Here is a 21,697-nt window from a genome sequence, read left to right as displayed (position 1 = left end):
TGCACTTTAAAGTTTGATTAGTGTAACATACCTGGCTTGCATAGAAGTGTCCAGTGATTTTGACAATGACCTGGTCGTTCTCGTCAGGTGTCTGGTCTCTGGGGACCACCACCTCAGCACTGGTCAAGTTCTGCAACTCATTCACCTGAGGGGGGGGGGGGGGGGGGGGAGAGACGGAAGGAAAGCGAGAAACAGTAAGCGAGAGAGCGAGCGAGAAATTAACAAATTAATAAGTATTTTATATTATGGCCAAAGTAATAAGTGGTGTTTTCAATTATTCTGCAGCAGAACTTAGACATTTTGCAATAGCAAATTGATCACACACACAGACCGGCCTCTGCCTACCGTTTTGCCTCCCTTGCCGATGACACGTCCAGCGGCGAAAGAAGGCACCTTGATGTGAGCCTCTAGCTTCACCTCCTCCTTCGGCCCAAAGAAGTTCTCCTCCTTTAGCTTCCCAAAGATACGACCCTGAGCCTGGAACAGGGCAAACATCACACACTGGAGTCAGAGGAAATTACACAACCCTTAATTGAAGCTGCAGAAGCATCTTTATCGAACTGTAAATATATGCTTTATTTGAGGTTATTTACTTGACATCAATCAACATTTCTGTAACTGTACCAGAATTAGCCAGCTAGCTAATTTTCAATTGTATAGACTACTGTGTTTTTGGGAAAAAGGACCACACTTTTCTCTGGTGCGGTGGGCATTGGACAGAAATAGCATGGCTGGAGAGCACAGTCCTGAGGGCTCCTACCTTGAACTGGGCCTCTGGTGGTCCAGCAATGATCACCATCCTCTGCTTGGTGTCCATACCTTCTGGAGGGGCTACCTGACAGGAGGAAAATGACAAGTGTTAACACATCTGCACACACATTTTACTTGCTCTAATTACTGCCCACTGCGTCACTTCACCCCATCAGGGACGCATCACAACAGCCTGAAGGAGGCGCCACCCAATCACAATTCTGAACCCAATTTGCACTTCTGAGATGATTGATGGTATAAGCAACAAGACAAACTCATCTGAATGTTTGAAACAAAAATAAGATACCTGGTTTGCATCTACGACACTGACTTCATCTGCACTGATCTGAAATGGAGGGGGTGGGTATGGGTGAAGGAGAACAAATAAGACAAGAAGCTACTTTAAGTTATTGAGACGCAGCTCAAACCCTCCTGTGAGTTAAGTCCCTCACCTTGATGGAGGCTCCGGCGTAGCGCGACAGCTGCTTGATGTGTTGACCCTGTTTTCCGATGATCGCTCCGACTGCCAGCGCCGGGATGAACAGATGGACCGTCTCCGACTCCGGCTGCCCCTGGCCCTGTGGAACAGTAGAGGCCACAGGACAGTAATGAGATCCCAGTCAGACCACAACAGAGCAATTCTGACCGCAGGGATACCACAATCAGGCCTGGCAAACCGCGATAGCAGCCCAGATAGTGACCAAGCAACAGATGCAGCGGCACAGGAAGAAGGATCACAGTGGCTCGCATCCCAAATGGAACCCTATTCCTTATTTAGTGCACTACTTCTGACTATAGCCCTATAAGCTCTGGTCAAAAGTAGTGCACTATACAGGGATTGGGGTGCCATTTGGGACACAGTCATGAAGACTAGAAGCAGAGCTGATGGGAAGTTTCCTAAGTGCTTTATTAACAAAGTTGTACCTCATATTTACCAGTCAAATCTAGGCCAATTCAAATCCCCTCAGTAGCATAGAGAATCACAATAGCACTGCATAACCATGAAAGAACTGAACATACAGTAATGAAGAAGTTGAACACAACTAAACAAATCACAACTTCCAATGGAGTGTGTCCCAATTATCTCTCCTTTCTCACCAAGTGAGAACTTGTTCACTTCCTGTTATGAATTCGAAAGAAAGACTGATATGGAAATTCCATCCTGCCCATGACAATACCAATTCAATGCCTTTAAATTTGTGGGAAGTAGTGATCGAGTGCACATTTCAGGAGGAATGACAGATTATTGGGACGCACCCCGGGCATAAGAGAACCACCCCAACTCTAGAAAGATGCACAAATCTGTAGCATCCAGTGCCTAGTTCAGGTAAACACAGCATTCCCAGAGGGTTCTCCATTTCTCTGCAGCAACTGAGCACATCTAACTAATCCACACAGTATATGGATGTACCACTGATAATCCCTTTCAGATGGAAGTGAGTGAATGCTTGGCTCTGCTCAGTCACTCCTCAGCGCTTCCGAAAAGACACTGTAGAACAGACTGTATTGAAGAGAAGCTGTAGCAAACTGTCCGCTCACTTCACATGGCTGGTGTTAGAGAAAAGTGGGTGAGATCTTTCAGATGAGGGGGCAGGAGGTATTAATATTATACATTTAGTGCACACATGGCTCTGGTTGAAAGTAGTGCACTATATAGGGAATAAGGTGACATGTGGGACAGAGCTGCTGGTTTTAATCTAGAGGATGTCATCAAATCATTACACTTCAGTCATCCAAATCATGGGTCACATTCAGAAGCCTCCAGATGGGAACAAACGTTTTCAAGAGGCAGTTCCAGATTAAACTGTTCAATAGACAGGTGTCCGCTTGAAAACATTTGCGCCCATTTGTAACCTTCTAAACACGCAAAGGTGTTCAATAACTGCTCTTTTGTCAGCTGAAGACTTGAGGGCCCAACTAAACCCAGCAGACACTGGGGCCCCCCTTCCCAGCAGGTTTCAGAGTAATGAACTTAAACGTGTTGTGCCCTCCCTAGAGGTCAAATGTTACTGCGAGCCCTACCTCGTTACCCTATCCGGCAGCGAGCAGCCAGAAGCCGTGCAAAGCACTGTGGGAAGGGAGACTTACAGAGACGGGCTGGCTGCTCCCCGACAGCACAGACGCCCAAAATGGCCCTTCACCCCCGAAGGAGCTGCTCTATAGGAGAGAATAACACGAAACCAAGTCACTGTCGTGCCCCCAAATGGCTTCACTAAGGAGAGAGGAACACACAGGGTCACTGAAAGATCCGGAATGGCTTCAGTCAGAGGTTGGTCTGTTGTAGGTTTCTTCTTGCAGAAAGTTCCAGTAAGGAGGGGGCCATCTTTAAGCGTCACCAAGAGGCCCTGTGGAGTAGACCCAGGGAGGTAGGCAGGGTGGGGAAAGGTCCAGACACTCACCCCGAATGAATAGCCACCCTGGGCACCGGGAGGTGGGGCGTTGTGTCCCATGGAGGGGCCCATACCTGGAGCACCACCAGGGAACAAACCCAAGGCATTCAGGTTGAGTCCTGGAATCAGGTTAGACTGGAGCTGGGGATAGACAGAGAGAGATGGACAGAGGAAGAGAGATTTACTACCAGACAAAAGGAACTAGAACAAAAACCGATCTCAGGGAAACCGCTCGAATACATTTAAAGGCTGAGGGACGGCACACGCAGGTCCGTAGCTAAACATCACGTTTCTATACCTTCACTGTCATTTCAGTGATAAGAAACAAATCTCCCAGGTTGCGTTCCAAACGGCGCCCTATATGGGACACTAACGGCACCCACTGTAGGGACACTATGGATTCTTTGGTTCCACCAATACAGCGTGCCGTGCCCAGCGTGAGAACAAGGACCTACATTCATAGCGGCCACGTCGTTCTCATACGACTCCCTGACCTTCTTCATGACTTCCTCCTCGGCACGGGAGCAGGCCTCAATAGAACCCTTCACTGTGATGGTCCTCTCAGGGTTGTACAGGGTCAGGTCCTGGAGACTGAAGGAGAAGGACAGCCATTACCACCTTGATCTCTAGTGGATGTGTGTATTGTGATGGGAGACTGACCTTGTGTTCGTTATACCTTAGAGACATGAGGATTTTGTAATTGGTGTGTTAGTGGGATTATTTTAGAGGTGAATTTGACAAGACTAAAATGTACGCGTGTGGCATCCAGTCATTTTGATAACGTGATGACAATGGCTTGTGTGCTTCAGTTAAGGGTGTACAATGGCGACCTGTCATTCAGGGCAGGTAGGTCAGTGTCATTGTTTGCAAACTATGTAAAAAAAACAATTAAAAAAGAAAGATCCTTGAGTTAATAAATCTGCATATAATCATGGTCTCTTAAGGCAGCTCCAAAATGCCTAGCTTAATGCTTTCTGTGGTGGAGGGCCAGCTGCCGAAAATACAGTGCATTGGATTTGGTAATGTTCCCTCGTTGCTCTGTAATTGGCTCAGTGTTGTGTCACTCATGGGGATACTACGTCGCCGCAGAATCTACAGAATCTCGGGAGTTCAAGCCCCCTTGGGTGCAGCCCTAGACTTACATTAGAAGTGGCTATCCAAGATATCCAGGCATTGGTCACAGATAAAATTACATCAAATCATGTCATCTACCATAGCTTTGATTAGACTGATCAGGTCAACATCATACTTTCAAAACCTTAGCTAGCCAAGCAGTCATCATCATGAATCCTTGTCATATGAAGAGAAATTATAAAAATCGGTGCTCATTGGCCATAAACATTACACAGCAAGTCAGAAATCACAAATTCAACAATGAATGGTTTGGAAGGAATCAGCAGCTAACTGCCAACAAAGCAATCACTATTTTGCTTCCCTTGCCTGCTATGTCTAAGGATTTTAACTGTCCGAAATGGTCTCTTCTCCAAGGTTAAAAGGATAAACGTTCACATGCAACACCATGGGCCAGAAAAGCTTGAATATATATATATATATATATATATATATATATATATATATATATATATATATATATATGACTTCTGCCGTGTTCAAAACTGGGAACCTGGGGGGGGGGGGGGGGGTAGCTCCGACTGGGAAAATACATTTTGAACGGTCATTGAACACAGAATTCAAAGTGGGAACTCGGGTCTCGTTCTAGAGGTCCGACTTTCCAACCTGAAGAACACCGAAATCATGATTCAACCCCCCCCACACACACGGACTGCTGCGCACTGCACAACGCTGAGTCCAGAAAGTGCTCTTGTATGTTGCCGCATAAATTACGTAATGCCAGGGAGATACGTATACTGTAGCTAAGAAAGTAACGCTAAGAATGGTGTGTAGTAAGCTGTTAGTAGTCCATGTGTCTCACCCTCTCCACCTCAGAACTTAGCCAACACGGTTTTGACTTGGTGGTGCAAGTAGCCTTGGCCAGTTTTACAGAAATGTCTTAGTTTACAATTGTAAAAGCTTTGTCTACTTACATACCCCCATTATTTATTATTTTCTGACTGTGTACAGGGAGAATATTGTAAGAACACCATGTTCTTAATTGTCGCTGTCCATTTCAAAGGTGCTGAACAAATAGGCATAGGCTTATTGTAGTCCTTAGCTTGCTCAGTGTCATCAAAATTACAACTTGCCTCATCCACTCATTGTTCCCTAATGCCATACTTTGTCCATCACAATTGTTATAGGTCTCATTAGTATATCTCATTTATTTGTCAATGTTGGAATTATATATTTCTTTGTGTATTATAAAAAGCTCATGTGCTTTTCTAAACGAGGGGGGAATACTATAATGTTGTTGGGTCTGTAACCATGTTTGCCAGTGAGTTCAGTAATAGACCCATGTAATTCCAGTTGATATTGCGAGGGTTATTTGTTTTGTACAATGCGCTGTCTATAAAAGTGGATCCTTGTGATTGTATTGTCCTTCTGACCACATAGGCCTAATAAAATACTTAACAGTAAGCTAGGTAAAGTTAAATTCAGCAAGATGGAGGCCTTATCTGAACGGACACCTGAATTTCTGTCTGTGTCCATTTTGAAAGTGCCGAAGGAAGATCTCCCTCATCGCAGCTCGTTTGCTTGCACTTGCTTATAGCCTACTTAAAAGCTAAGTGTTAATGATAATCATAATTTACTGAACACAAATGTAATGCTTGTGTATGGTTCAAAAGTCAACTCATGTCAGCATTCGTTATTAAAGGACAATGCAGTTTTATGGCGTTACATATCTCCAAGGAGTCAGCAGACACCATAATAATTTAAGCAAGTCTGCCATATCAGCTATGGTTTTATATATATATATATATATATATATATGGCAGTAAATGAGGCTGAATGAACTGTTTCGCTGCCAGACAAGGCTCCGCTGATAGCCAGGTGTAGCGGTGGTAAGGATTCCCTCCATGGTGCTGAAAAGAAAGCTCTGCTGTTGGGACAGCTTTATGTAGGCCCTAACAGTTTGTGGGCACCGTTTGTCATGTTATAGTACATGCTAAACCCGCCATTATTATTTCAGTAGTGCGAGAAATTAGAAATTCGGATTCTGGGACGTGTGGTCTTCTTACGGGGAGATGGTGATCTTGGTCTCTGTGTCCACTTCAATTTTTTTTAGGTTACGTCCTTCCTTCCCGATCAGTCGGCCCACAAAGTTGTTGTGAGCCAGAATCTTCAGTGGAATCTCCTCAGTACTGTTGATAGAGAGGAGAGGGAGAGCGAGAGAAAGACAACAGGAGTCAATTGTTCAAGTCGAAGAATAATTAAAAGTGGAACTGACGTTTTAGCAACATGAAATCTTATTCAAATCTGATCATATACTTGGTTAACATTCTGACAAGTGAGCAAATCATTTTCACATTTTCATAAATTCATCGAATGTTTGGGAATGACAGAGCAAGGCATTTGTGAAAATTCCATAGCAATATAGAGGGAAAGTAGCCCTGCGGTTAGACAATGAATAGACACTGCAGTAAATAAAACCATCCGTCTTGTCCAGGACCGGAGTCTATGTAGACTGGTAGGCCACAGCCAATCCAGTAGGCCTATAAGCAAATAAGCTTTTGCCACACAGGCCTGCCATCCTTCACTTTAAACTGGACTGTGTGTTTACAGGCAGTAGCAACTTTGACTTTAGATTAGAACACATTCGCCAAAAACCACAATATCACAAGTCCTCTTACATTTGGGAACTTCACAGTCCTATTGATCAAACAATGAAAAGGTAGTCTCTCTCCCTCAGAACAGGTGTTTTTATTTTTAAAGCTGCCTAAAGAGGACATTTATGGGCAGAGGCAACTCATTCCACTCTGAGGTTCCAGTATACAAGAAAGTACCTTTCCCAGCATTACTCCTGAACCTGTATAAGCACATATCAGCAACACCTGATCTGGTGCTGTGATTGTGTGCATCCCTAACATGGGGAAGTAATCAGATATCTGGGCGCGGAACCATAAATAATTCTGTAAACCAAACCCAGTCTAATCTGGGACACCCTGGCCTCAGGCAGCCAGTTGAGTTCCTGAACGCAGCTGTATCTGGAGCTTCAGCTTAGATAAACCCCCAAACCAGGAAGTACTTGCGTAGTCAAAAGGGGCATAGAATGAAGGCAGTAGCTAGCACTCTCATGGAGTCCTTATCAAGCAGCTTGGACCTTGTAGCCAAAAACGTAGTCCTGGCATTAACCATCCCCGTCCTACTGCAGCTTCCCTGGCAATGCATGCAAATTGTCCCACGGTTTGACAACTGAATGGGAACTTGCCAGCTCTCCCACTTGATCGACCACTGCTAACTCTGGATAAGTCGTTCAGGGTCAGCATAGCTACTGTAGATAGCAAAGTGATTCAGATGTCTTACTAGCAACCCAATTGACACCTGCATCCCTTCCTGTAGCCACCGAAAAACAATGAGGGGGGAAAAGTTGGTCACACCCCGACTACGTATTTTTAGCTTGCTAAATAAATAATGAATGCAAAATTGCTGTATGGTGCAATCAATATCTTGTAGTTGGGTAGCCAGCCTACTGTAGTAGCCAGCCTACTGTAGTAGCCAGCCTACTGTAGTAGCCAGGCTATAATATGTAACATGTTTCTCCTTTGCGGTGTTTTGTTGCAGGTCTAGTTCTTTACTTATTCATCTTCAAGCTGTAAAAACTGAAGCCAGGCAGCAACATTTTAATAGCCTAGCAAGGACTGTGGCATGTATCTGTACACCTTACCTCCGCTGCATGCTAGAAACCGGACACACAAAAGCAGCGCAATTGAAGTTGCCGATGCGAGCGAATCAGGCTGTAATTTCATAAAGTATATGACTCAACTGTTGACTAATTTATACTCGCTTATGTGTCCCATTGTCCTTTAGTAGTAATTTAAACTCGCATGTGAATCCTAAATCTTTCAAAGTGTCGGCAACCAATATGAAATTGTTCTGGCTGCATTTTCTGCATGCTACAGTAGTGACCCTTTGGCACAGAACCTCGTCATGGACATTTAGCCTACAACACGTGTAAACATTTGGTCCGGTAGAAGAGTCAGTTAGTGCTCTGGCAGGCTCGTGTGTGTCTGGGAAGAGGGTTGTGTGTGGCAACGCAATGCCCATTGGTGTGCAACAGGTTGGCAGTGCTTGCTGTGACTTGTAGTGCAGTGCAGCGCAATGGTAGCGGGCCAAAATGAACTAACCAAAATCATTGCCGGTGTTGTGCCGAAGACCCCCCGACCCCCCCCCCCCCCCCCCCCCCGCCGAAATCCTCCACCACCTTCTAATATCCTTCATTTTGTGGCTAGAGTCAAATACTTTGTGGCACACACAGTACTGGTCAACATGAGTTACCAAAATTATTATGAAGTGTGCCAGGCCCTGCAGTCCCAACATAGAAGGGGGGGAGGGGGGATTTCGTCAGGCAGAAAATGGCCTGGCCGAAATATCTCCCTCTAATTTCCTAGCTAGAGTCAAATACTTTGTAGCACAAAGAGTGAAATACTTTCTATAGAACAAACTTCACGCCAGGGCAGGCAACCAAAATCAATGTGTGTGTACCATTAAACAGAGGGAGTAAAATGTAGGCAAACAAACATCTCAGAACTAGTCGAATAAGACATGAGATTAATTTTGGCAAAGAGATTTTTCTAGACTGACACTTGAAACAAATAGCCAAACCGAAAACTGCAGACCTTACACCATGATCAAACCGGCATAAAATGTAATTAAACGCAGCCTAACGTGATCTGAAATCTCAACCAGCAAGCAAGTCGCAGCAATAAAGAATTGAGTGCGTGCGCGTTCACGTGAAAGAGGGGGGACAAATCTGTCACGGGGGAGATTCTGGACAACACCGGGCAGGATAGAAATGTGTCACGCCTTGGTTGACACGTGCACCAGCCTATTACCCATGTAATGACTGACTTGTGATCGTTGCCCTTGCTAGTTTGATTGTATTGACATTCCCAGCCTTACATGCTGACCAGACCGGACACATCGCGTTAGCGAGAGTCGCAAAATACATTTAGAAATCCATGTTATTCAATTATTGCACCCACACTGTTCGCGAGCGTCTGACGCTAAGGGATAAAATAGAATGCAGATCGCGCTACAAGTCCTGCCTCTCCCATCTACTCATTGGTTTATAGAAGCAGGTACCCACGTGCCATCTCCTCATTGGTTATACCCACGTGGGTGATTGAAAGAAACTGTTTTGCCAGTAGTCGTGGTTTAGATGCGATCACCATATAAATTAAACGATGAAAAAGCCTGGAAGGAGGAGAGATGACTAGAAACGATTAGGTTGGCCATTTTATGTGTGGATTAATTGTAAGAGTAGAGGTCCTTGTGCATCTCAGGTAAAATAACTCTGTTTATACCCCAGGACAAATTAGCTATCTAAATAGGACAAATTAACGTTAGTTAGTTTGCACTTGCTAGCTAACTAAATTTCCATACATGCTTTTCGACCTGTCCCCAAATTAATGTCATTGGTTCAGAGTTAGTTTAGATATTTTAACCTGTGTGTCGTGATCGCTTTTGGTGTAGGGGGACAAAATAAATGTATGCACGATGGTGCACTCGTGCAGCCGGTTTGGGTTCCGTGTTAGTTACCAACGTCAGATTTTGTCCAAAATATTGAGTCATTGAAACAGTGCATCCCGAATGGGGGAAGCAAACAATGTACCAGGCCAGCTTTGATTTACAACCTGATAGCTAAAAATTTTGGACTACCAAACCTTTATTGGTGAATAACAGTACCAGTCAAAAGTTTACACTTATTCCACAGTTGATTTTCATTGTATTAGAATAGTGAAGTCAAAACTATGAAATAACATATGGAATCATGTAGTAACTAAAACGTGTAAACCAAAATATATTTTATATTTGTGAATCTTCAAAGTAGCCACTCTTTGCCTTGATGACAAGATTGAACACTCTTGGCATTCTCTCAACCAGCTTCATGAGGTAGTCACCTGGAATGCATTTAAATGAACAGGTGTGCCTTGTTAAATGTTCATTTAAGGAATTTCTTTCCATTTTAATGTGCTTGAGGCAATCAGCGGTGTTGTGACAAGGTAGGGGTGGAATACAGAAAATGGTCCTTTACCAGATAGGGCTAAATCCATATTATGGCAAGAACAGCTCAAATAAGCAAAGAGTAACAGCATTCCACCGAGTGACTCGAGTCTATAAAAAAGTGGTCAGATGAAGTAGATGCTAAGCTACAGGACTGTTTTGCTATCACAGACAAACATTTTCCGGGATTCTTCCGATGGCATTGAGGAATACACCACATCAGTCATTGGCTTTATCAATAAGTGCATCGAGGACGTCATCCCCACAGCTTACAAGAAATCCCGCTATGCCATGCGACGAACCATCAAACAGGTAAAGTGTCAATACAGGGCTAAGATTGAATCATACTACACCGTCTGCGACGCTCGTCTTATGTGGCAGGGCTTGCAAACAATTACAGACTACAAAGGGAAGCACAGCCGCGAGCTGCCCAGTGACACGAGCCTACCGGACGAGCTAAATCACTTCTCTGCTTGCTTTGAGGTAAGCAAAACTGAGGCATGCATAAGAGCATCAGCTGTTGCGGACAACTGTGATCACGCTCTCCGTAGCCGACGTAAGACCTTTTAACAGGTCAACACACACAAGGCTGCGGAGCCAGACGGATTACTAGGACGTGTGCTCCGGGCATGTGCTGACCAACTGGCAGGTGTCTACAGACATTTTCAACAGATCCCTGATTAAGTCTGTAATACCAACATGTTTCAAGCAGACCACCATAGCCCCTGTGCCCAAGAACACAAAGGCAACCTGCCTAAATGACTACAGACCGGTAGCACTCACGTCAGTAGCCATGAAGTGCTTTGAAAGGCTGGTAATGGCTCACATCAACACCATTATCACAGAAACCCTAGACCCATTTCCAATTTGCATACCGCCAAAACAGATCATGCAATCGCTATTGCACTCCACACTGCCCTTTCCCACCTGGACAAAAGGAACACCTATGTGAGAATGCTATTCATTGACTACAGCTCAGCATTCAACACCATAGTACCCTCAAAGCTAATCACTAAGCTAAGGACCCTGGGACGAAACACCTCCCTCTGCAACTGGATCCTGGACTTCCTGACGGGCCACCCCCAGGTGGTGAGGGTAGGTAGCAACACATCTGCCACACTGATCCTCAACACTGGAGCCCACCAGGGGTGCGTGCTCAGTCCCCTCCACTCTACGTTCACCCACGACTGCATGGCCAGGCACAACTCCAACACCATCAAGTTTGCAGACGACACAACAGTGGTAGGCCCGATCACCTGACAACGACGAGACAGCCTATAGGGAGGTGGTCAGAGCCTTGGCTGGGTTGTGCCAGAAAAACATCTCCCTCAACGTAACCAAGACTAAGGAGATGATTGTGGACTACAGGAAAAGGGCCGAGCACACCCCCATTCTCATCGACGGGGCTGTAGTAGAGCAGTTTGAGAGCTTCAAGTTCCTTGGTGTCCACATCAAACTAGAATGAACCAAACACACCAAGACAGTCGTGAAGAGGGCACGACAAAGCCTATTCCCCCTCAGGAAACTAAAAGGATTTGGCATGGATCCTGAGATCCTCAAAAGGCTCTACAGCTGCAACATCGAGAGCATCCTGATTGGTTCCAGCACTGCCTGGTACAGCAATTGCTCGGCCGCTGACCGCAAGGCACTACAGAGGGTATTGCATAAGGCCCCACTGGGGCCAAGCTGCCTGCCATCCAGAACCTCTACCCCAGGCAGTGTCAGAAGAAGCCCCTAAAAATGGTCAAAGACCCCAGCCACCCCAGCCAGACTGTTCACTATACTACAGCATTGCAAGCTGTACCGGAGTACCAAGTCTAGGACAAAAAGGCTTCAACAGTTTTTACCCCCAAGCCATAAGACTCCTAAACAGGTCATTCAATGGCTACCCGGACTATTTGCACCTTAATTGGCCCTACCAACCAGTGTCCCCACACATTGTTTAACCAGGCTATCTGCATTGTGTCCGGCCACCCACCACCCCCTCCTCTCTGTTCATAATATATGCAGTCACTTTGTACATGTAGATATGGTTATACTACCTCAGCCAGACTGACTAACCGGTGTCTGTAGCCTCGCTATTGTTATTCACTGTCTTTTTACTGTTGTTTTATTTCTTTACTTACCTATTGTTCACCTAATACCTTTTTTGCACTATTGGTTAGAGCCTGTAAGTAAGCACTTCACTGTTGTATTCGGCGCACGTGACAAACATTGATTTGATTACTTTAAGACATGGTCAGTCAATGCGGAAAACTTCAAGATCTTTTAAAGTTGTTTCAAGTCGCAAAAACCATCACGCACTATGAAACTGGTTCTCCGGAGGACTGCCACAGGAAAGGAAGACCCAGAGTTACCTCTGCTGCAGAGGATAAGTTCATTAGTTACAAGCCCCAGAAAATGAGTTCAACTCTATGAATCAGGTCTACATGGTCAAATTGCTGCAATGAAACCACTACTAAAGGACACCAATAAGAAGAGACTTGCTTGGGCCAAGTAACACGCAATGGACATTAGACCGGTGGAAATCCGTCCTTTGGTCTGAGTCCAAATTAGATTTTCCAACCACCGTGTCTTTGTGAGATGCAGCGTAGGTGAAAGGATAATCTCTGCATGTGTGGTTCCCTCGGTGAAACATGAAGGTGGTGGTGTGTGATGGTGCTTTGCTGGTAACACAGTCCGATCTAAAAAAATATTCAAGGCACACTTAACCAGCATGGCTACCACAGCATTCTGAAGCGATACGCCATCCTATCTGGTTTGTGCTTACTGGGACCATCATTTGTTTTTAAACAGGACAATGACCCAGCAGACCTCCAGGCTGTAAGGGCTATTTGACCAAGGAGGAGAGTGAGTGCTGCATCAGTTCACCCGATCTCAACCCAATTGAGATGGTTTGGACTGCAGTGAAGGAAAATCAGCCAACAAGTGCTCAGCATATGTGTGAACTCTTTCAAGAATGTTGGAAAAGCATTCCAGGTGAAGCTGGTTAAGAGAATGTCAAGTGTGCACAGCTGTCATTGGGGCAAGAGGTGGCTTCTTTGAAGAATCTCAAATATAAAATATTTTCATTTAACACTTTTTTGGGTACTACGTGAATCAATGTTTGCCATTTCATAGTTTTGATGTCTTCACTATTATTCTACAATGTAGAAATTTGTAAAAAGAAAGAAAGAAAAAGCCCTGAATGAGTAGTTGTTTAAACGTGTCACTGGTATTGTATATTAAATCATGCATTGAACTGCATCCATCTATTCTACCAAGAATGCCTGATAAAAAAAAAAAAAACTTATGAAGTAAGTTGAAGCATCAACTGGAATTTGATATTTTTGACATAGTGGGGAAAGTAGTCAGAACCTTTGACTTTCTCCACATTTTGTTAGATTATAGCTTTAATCTAATGTATGTATTTATTATTTTAAATCCCCTCAATCTACACACACAATGAAATAGCTAAAAACAGGTGTTGATACATTTAAAAAAGCAATCACATTCAAATCAAATTTTATTAGTCACATGCACCAAATACAACAGTTAAATGCTTACTTATGAGCCCCTAACCGACAGTGCAGTTTCAAAAAATACAGATAAGAATAAGATAAGTAACAATTAAAGAGAAGCAGTAAAAACATTCTACATTGTAGATTCGTGCTGGTAAAGAGCCAATGGGCGGGGGCACCAGTTAGTCGAGGTAGTATGTACATGTATGTAGAGTTAATTAAAGTGACTATGCATAGATGACAGCAGAGAGTGGCAGTGTGAATAGTTTTGGGTAGCAATTTTACTAGATGTTCTAGAGTCTTCTGGCTTGGGGGTAGAAGCTGTTTAGAAGCCTCTTGGGACCTAGACTTGGCACTTCGGGACCGCTTGCCGTGTGGTAGCAGAGAAAACAGTCCATAACTAGGATAGCTGGAGTCTAGCAATTTTCAGGGCCTTCCTGATACCGCCTGGTATAGAGGTCCTGGATGGCAGGAAGCTTGGCCCCAGTGATGTACTGGGCCGTACGCCCTACCCTCTGTATTGCCTTGTGGTCAGAGGCCGAGCAGTTGCCATACCAGGCAGTGATGCAACCAATCAGTATGCTCTCGATGTTGCAGCTGTAGAACTTAAGGATCTCAGGACCCATGCCAAATCTTCTCAGTCTCCTGAGGGGGAATATGTTTTGTCATGCCCGCTTCACCACTGTCTTGGTGTGTTTGGACCACGTTTGTTGGTGATGTGAACACCAAGGAACTTGAAGCTCTCAACCTACTCCACTCCCAGTCGATGAGAATGGGGGCGTGCTCGGTCCTCTTTTTCCTGTAGTCCCCAATCATCTCCTTAGTCTTGATCATGTTGAGGGAGGGGTTGTTGTCGGTGAGCAGGCCTACCACTGCTGTCTCAACTGCCAATTTAATGGTGTTGGAGTCGTGCAGCCATGAGTGACGAGTAAGTACAGGAGGTCCTGCCATCCAGGACCTCTATACCAGGCGGTATCAGGAAGGCCCTGAAAATTGCTAGACTCCAGCTATCCTAGTTATGGACTGTTGAGGATCAGCGTGGCGGATGTGTTACCTACTCTTACCACCTGGGGGCGGCCCATCAGGAAGTCCAGGATCCAGTTGCAGAGGGAGGTGTGTAGTCCCAGGACCCTTAGCTTATTGATGAGCTTTGAGGGCACTATGGTGTTGAATGCTGCGCTGTAGTCAATGAATAGCATTCTCACATAGGTGTTCCTTCTGTCCAGGTGGGAAAGGGCAGTGTGGACCGCATCTGTGGATCTGTTGGGGCCGTATGCAAATTGGGGTGGGTCTAGGGTTTTTGGGATGATGGTGTTGATGTGAGCCATGACCAGACTTTCAAAGCACTTAATGGCTACAGACGTGAGTGCTACGGGTCGGTAGTCATTTAGGCAGGTTACCTTGGTGTTCTTGGGCACTACGGTGGTCTACTTAAAATAGGTTGGTATTACAGACTCGGACAGGGAGAGGTTGAACATGTCAGTGAACACTTGCTAGTTGGTCAGCACATGCTCGCAGTACACGTCCCTCTGGGCCCTGCGAATGTTGACTTGTTTAAAGGTCTTCCATCGGCTGCGGAGAGCGTGATCCCAGTCTTCCGGTACGGCTTGTGCTCACATGCATGTTTGTGTTATTTGCCTTGAAGCGAGTATAAGTAGTTTAGCTCGTCCAGTAGGCTCATGTCACTGAGGAGCTCTCAGCTGTGCTTCCCTTTGTTGTCTAATGGTCTGCAGGCCCTGCCACATCCAACGAGCGTCAGAGCCGGTGTAGTACGACTCAATCTTAGTCCAGTATTCACGCTTTGCCTGTTTGATGGTTCGGCGGGCATAGCAGCATTTCTTATAAATTCCAAGGTTAAAGTTCCACACCTTGAAAGCGGCAGCTCTAGCCTTTAGCTCAGCACGGACGCTGCCTGTGATCCATGGTTTCTTGTTGGGGTATGTATGTACGGTCACTGTGGGGACGACGTCATCGATGCACTTATTGATGAAGCCAATGACTGATGTGGTGTACTCCTCAATGCCATTGGAGGAACCCCGGAACATATGTCTGAGCTAGCAAAAAAAAAAAAAAAAAAAAAAAAAAAGGCCTTTAGCTTAGAATCTGCTTCATCTGACCACTTTTTTTTTATTGATCTAGTCAGTCAGTGGTGCTTCCTGCTTTAATTTTTGCTTGTAAGCAGGAATGAGGATAGAATTATGGTCAGATTTGCCAAATGGAGGCCAAGGGAGTTATTTTCCCTCTGGTTGCATTTACATAAGTATTCAGACCCTTTACTCAGTACATTATTGAAGCACCTTTGGCAGCGATTAGTTTTCTTGGCACACCTGTATTTGGGGAGTTTCTCCCATTCGTCTCTGCAGAGCCTCATGCTCTGTAGGGTTGGATGTGAGCGTTGCTGCACAGCTATTTTCAGGTCTCTCCAGAGATGTTCGATTGGGTTCAAGTCCGGGCTCTGGCTGGGCCACTCAAGAACATTGAGACTTGTCCCGAAGCCACTCCTGCATTGTCTTGGCTGTGTGCTTAGGGTCCTTTCCTGTTGGAAGGTGAACTTATCCCCCAGTCTGAGGTCCTGAGAGCTCTGGAGCAGATTTTCATCAAGGCTCTCTAAACTTTGCACTGTTCATCTTTCCCCCTGACAAGCCTCACAGTCCCTGCCACTGGAAAAACATCCCCACAGCATGATGCTGCCACCACGTTTCACCGTAGGGATGGTGCCAGGTTTCCTCCAGATGTGACGCTTGGCATTCAGGGCAACGACTTCAATCTTGGTTTCATCAGACCAGCGAGACTCTAAAGGTTCCTTTTGGCAAACTCCTAGAAGGCTGTCGTGTGCCTTTTACTGAAGAGAGGCTTCCGTCTGGCCACACTACCATAAGGGCCTGATTGGTGGACAATCCATTTAAGAATGATGAAGGCCACTATGCTCTTGGGGACATTCAAAGCTGCAGACATTTTTTGGTACCCTTTCTCAGATCTGTGCTTCGACAATCCTGTATCGGAGATCTACGAACAATTCCTTCGACATCATGGCTTGGTTTTTGCTCTGATGTACACAGTGGGACCTTATATAGACAGGTGTGCGTCTTTCCAAATCATGTCCAATCAATTGAATTTACCACAGGTGGAGTCCAAGTTGTAGAAACATCAGGGATGATCAATGGAAACAGGATGCACCAGAGCTCAATAAGGCTCCATGGATTGACTAGGAATTGAAAAACTATGGTTGAAAGAGAAGGGGCAAAAGGAGTGGCTAATAAGTCTGGCTGCATATCGAGATATGTAACTAACAAAACAAAAATAAGAAAATATTTTGAAGCCAAGATCAATGATAACGGAAAAAAACTTGCCTACTTTAAATTAAATGTGCAAAAAGACAAATTCAACTCATTCTTTCATCAAAACAGATGGCTTATTCATTACAACACCATTTGATGTTGCCTATTATTTTAATGATTACTTCATTGGCAAAGTGGGCAAATGTAGGCAGGAAATGCCAACGAACAGTGAGCCATCGTATTCATGCATTAAAAAAAGAATGAAAGAAAATCATTGAAAGTTTGAATTTTGTAAAGTTAGCGTGGGAGAGTTGGAAAAATTATCAATAATAACAAACCTCCTGGCATTGACAGAGACAGAAAGCTACTGAAAATGGTAACTGACTATAGCCACTCCGGTCATATCTTTAATCTGAGCCTATAGGAAAGTCTTTGTCCTCAGGCCTGGAGGGAAGCCAAAGTAAATCCAGTTATCCTAGAGTGGTAAAGCGGCCTTTACTTGTTCTAACAGCAGACCTATAAAGCTGCCAGCTCCTGCCAGCTCTTAGCAAACTGTTAGAAAAAAATGTTTTTGGACCAAATAAACTCAGCAAAAAAAGAAACGCCCCCTTTTCAGGACCCCATCTTCCAAAGAATTAGTGAAAATCAAAATAACTTCACAGAGCTTTGTTGTAAGGTTTAAACACTGTTTCCCATGCTTGTTCAATTAACCATAAACAATGAACATGCACCTGTGGAACAGTCATTAAGACACTAACAGCTTACAGATAGCTTACGGTAGACAATTAAGGTCACAGTTATGAAAACTTACTACACTAAGAGGCCTTTCTACTGACTCTGAAAAACAACAAAAGAAAGATGCCCAGGGTCTCTGCTCATCTGCGTGAATGTGCCTTAGGCATGCTGCAAGGAGGCATGAGGACTGCAGATATGGCCAGGGAAATAAATTGCAATGTCCGTCCTGTGAGACATCTAAAACAGCACTACAGGGAGACAGGACGGACAGCTGATCGTCCTCGCAGTGGCAGACCACGTGTAACAACTGCACAGGATTGGTACATCCAAACATCACACCTGCGGGACAGGTACAGGATGGCAACAACTGCCCAAGTTACACCAGAAACGTACAATACCTCCATCAGTGCTCAGACTGTCCGCAATAGGCTGAGAGGCTGGACTGAGGGCTTGTAGGCCTGTTGTAAGGCAGGTCCTCACCAGACATCACTGGCAACAACATCACCTATGGGCACAAACCCACCGTCGTTGGACCAGACAGGACTGGCAAAAAGTGCTCTTCACCGACAAGTTGCGGTTTTGTCTCACCAGGGGTGATGGTCAGATTTGAGTTTATTATCAAAGGAATGAGAGTTACACTGAGGCCTGAACTCTGGAGCAGGATCGATTTGGAGGTGGATGGTCATCATGGTCTGGAGAGGTGTGTCACAGCATCATCGCACTGAGCTTGTCGTCATTGCAGGCAATCTCAACGCTGTGCGTTACAGGGAAGACATCCTCCTCCCTCATGTGGTACCCTTCCTGCAGGCTCATCCTGACATGACCCGCCAGCATGACAATGCCACCAGCCATACTGCTAGTTCTGTGTGTGATTTCCGGCAAGACAGGAATGTCAGTGTTCTGCCATGACCAGCGAAGAGCCCGGATCTCAATCCCATTGAGCACATTTGGGACCTGTTGGATCAGAGGGTGAGGGCTAGGGCCATTCTCCCCAGAAATGTCCAGGAACTTGCAGGTTCCTTGGTGGTAGAGTGGGGTAACATCTACAGCAAGAACTGGTAAATCTGGTGCAGTCCATGAGGAGGAGATGCATTGCAGTACTTAATGCAGCTGGTGGCCAAACCAGATACTGACTGACTTTTGATTTTGACCCTCCCTTTGTTCAGGGACACATTGTTCCATTTCTGCTAGTCAAACGTCTGTGGAACTTGTTCAGTTCATGTCTCAGATGTTGAATCTTATGAGTTCGCAATGCTATTTCTCTGGAAACAAATGAACAGACTTTCAGCATGCTTATAAAGAAGGGAACTCAACATGTACTGCACTGACAAATGACTGATTGGTTGAAAGAAATTGATAATATGAAGATTGTGGGAGCTGTACTGTTAGATTTTATAATATTGATTAGAATATTCCGCAACAGTACCGCCGGGCAGCTCTCTCGGCCCTCAACTCTTTTCACCATTGACCTGCCACTGGCAATAAACAAAGCCTGCATGTCCATGTGTGCTTCAACCATATACGCATCAGCAACCACAAGAGTTGGTCAGTTTTGGAATGGGTGGCCAGTAATAAACTGGTCCTAAACATCTCTAAAACTAAGACATTCGATTTGGTACAAATCATACTTTAAGTTCTAGACCTCAGCTGAATCTGGTAATGAATGGTGTGGCTGTTGAACAAGTTGAGGAGACTAAATTACTTGCCGTTACCTTAGATTGTAAACGGTCATTGTCAAAACACCCAGATTCAATGGTTGTAAAGATGGAGAGAGGTCTGTCTGTAATAAAGACATGCTCTGCTTTTTTGACACCACACTCCACAAAGCTCAGAAGGCTCTGGTTTTGTATCATCTTGATACTTGTCCAGTCGTGTGGTAGAGTGCTGCAAGGAAAGATCTAGTTACACTACAGCTGGCCCAGAACAGAGCGACACGTCTTGCTCGTCATTGTAATAAGGCTGATAAACACAATGCATGTCAGTCTCTCTTGGCTAAGAGTTGAGGAGAGCCTGACTGAATCACTTCTTTTTAGAAATCCCAAATTGTTTGCATTGTCATCTTGCTCTGACACACACTTACCCCATCCAGATATGCCACCAGGGGTCTTTTCAGAACTATTTCAACAGAGTACAGTATTATATAGAGCCATTTTTGCATGGAACTCTGTTCTATTTCATAGCTCAAATAAACAAAACAAATGTTTTAACCCCAGATAAAGCACCACCTCTCCCCTATTTGACCTAGATAGTTTGTACGTATTGATATGTAGGCTACATGTGCCTTTAAAAACACATATGCACTTCTGTCCTCCAGCTGTTCTTGTCTATTAATGTTCTGTATAATGGCATGTTTCATGTTTTGTGTGAACCCCAGGAGTAGCTGCTGCCTTTACAGCTAATGGGGATCCTAATAAAATAGCAAAAATGTTGAGTCACATAGAAAAGGGTCTGAATACCCATTTTCGCTTTGTCAATATGGGGTAGTGCGTGTAGAATAATAAGTAATTTTTTGTAAAAAAAAAAACAAACATCTGTTTTAGAATAAGACTAAAGAAACAAAATGTGGATAAAGTTAAGGAGTTTCCGAATGCACTGAATTGTGATTGTTTCATATTGCCAAAGTAATTAAAAGGCTGTCACGTGTCTATGCATGTGTGAACTCACAACTTGGTGTCGAGGGCCTCCTTTTGCATGATCTCCATGATGGTTCTGCAGGCGTTGGAGCAGCCCTCTGGGGTGGAGTGGACCGTGATGGGCTTCTCTGCCGCTCCCGCATTCTCCTTCCTGTGGATGTCGATCCTGGTGAGGTGCAAGAGAAAGATGAGGAACTAGGCAAGTCAGTTAACAGATTCTTATTTACAATGACGGCCTACCTCAGCCAAACCCAGATGACGCTGGGCCAAATGTACACCGCCCTATGGGACTCCCAATCACGGCCGGATGTGATACAGCCTGGATTCGAACCAGGGACTGCAGTGACGCCTGTTGCACTGACATGCAGTGCCTTAGACTGCTGCGTCACTCGGGAGCCCAAGTTTAGAAGGGAAGAAACGCATTGTTTTTGTCACCTTCTAAACAGCTAGTGTGCACAGCCCGTCTCGATAGCAGCCGGTCTCATACTATTCCCTACCTGAGATTGGGGTTCAATCCCAGCGTCCACCCTTCCTACTGGCTTAATCTCACAGAATCACTGAAGATGGGTGGAACTGTTAAAGTCCATCTTTTTCAACTTGAGATGCCTTAAGAGGGTCACATCAATTGGTAAATCTTATAGAGTATGATTATTTCTGTGAGAGTGAGCTTTATATTGCCAAGCCAAGGGAATCATAAAATGTATTTACATATGGTCATAAATCAGGGCCAAGTTCAGTAGCCAAATATTGTGGAAAGTTGCAGATAGAAACGTATTGAATAGTGCCAACGTAATTCCTAATTCTACATGTAAAAGAAGGGTGTTTGACCTACATGCTGTATTTCTATGTGAACATTGCACAACATTGTGTCCTGCGGAACGCACCCCAGCATACTGTTGGGTGTATACTGTGTACATGATCAGGGACGTAGTCCTACTTTGAGTGTGTCTGTTTGGTGATGTTGCGAATGGTGGCTCCCTCCTTGCCGATGATGGCTCCTACAAACTGCGTTGGGACGAGTATCCGCAAGGGAACTTCCGACTGCAGTTTGGGGCGCGCCCCCATGCCCGGAGAACCTGAGCGGGGAGGGCCACGGGGGACAAAGCCCCTCCTACCCCCTCCCAGAGGTGGGGCGTCAGCGGTGGCCATCTCGTCGGGGATGTACGACACCTTCAGGGCAAAGTTCTCCATCAGGAAGCCATTCAGCTTCTCCATCGCCCTGGCAATCAAACAAAGAAACAGCAGTCAGTCACTGTCACAGCATTGTTAATAGAAAGCTTTCCGTCACA

General features: G+C 45.0%; 1 protein-coding gene across 3 annotated transcripts in view; it reads right to left on the bottom strand.

Annotated features, from left to right (window-relative positions):
* Positions 1 to 21,697, bottom strand: part of LOC139373734 (insulin-like growth factor 2 mRNA binding protein 3) — a 38,856-nt gene that overhangs the window by 1,842 nt on the left and 15,317 nt on the right. For 2 of the 3 annotated variants that reach the window (XM_071114654.1, XM_071114652.1), the window contains exons 6-16: positions 21,346 to 21,627; positions 20,440 to 20,574; positions 6,278 to 6,400; positions 3,596 to 3,731; positions 3,150 to 3,281; positions 2,839 to 2,907; positions 1,203 to 1,328; positions 1,058 to 1,096; positions 761 to 835; positions 346 to 477; positions 32 to 145 (exon numbers count right to left, since the gene is read on the bottom strand). In XM_071114654.1, coding sequence (XP_070970755.1) covers positions 32 to 145; positions 346 to 477; positions 761 to 835; positions 1,058 to 1,096; positions 1,203 to 1,328; positions 2,839 to 2,907; positions 3,150 to 3,281; positions 3,596 to 3,731; positions 6,278 to 6,400; positions 20,440 to 20,574; positions 21,346 to 21,627 — 1,363 coding nt within the window. The remainder of the gene's footprint in view (positions 1 to 31; positions 146 to 345; positions 478 to 760; positions 836 to 1,057; positions 1,097 to 1,202; positions 1,329 to 2,838; positions 2,908 to 3,149; positions 3,282 to 3,595; positions 3,732 to 6,277; positions 6,401 to 20,439; positions 20,575 to 21,345; positions 21,628 to 21,697) is intronic. The other variant, XM_071114653.1, reaches the window with a different exon arrangement.

Source organism: Oncorhynchus clarkii, chromosome 18, assembly GCF_045791955.1.
Source record: "Oncorhynchus clarkii lewisi isolate Uvic-CL-2024 chromosome 18, UVic_Ocla_1.0, whole genome shotgun sequence".
NCBI classification, from domain to species: domain Eukaryota; kingdom Metazoa; phylum Chordata; class Actinopteri; order Salmoniformes; family Salmonidae; genus Oncorhynchus; species Oncorhynchus clarkii.
The sequence above is the reverse complement of the archived record's forward strand: the minus strand, read 5'-3'. Positions and strand labels throughout refer to the sequence as shown.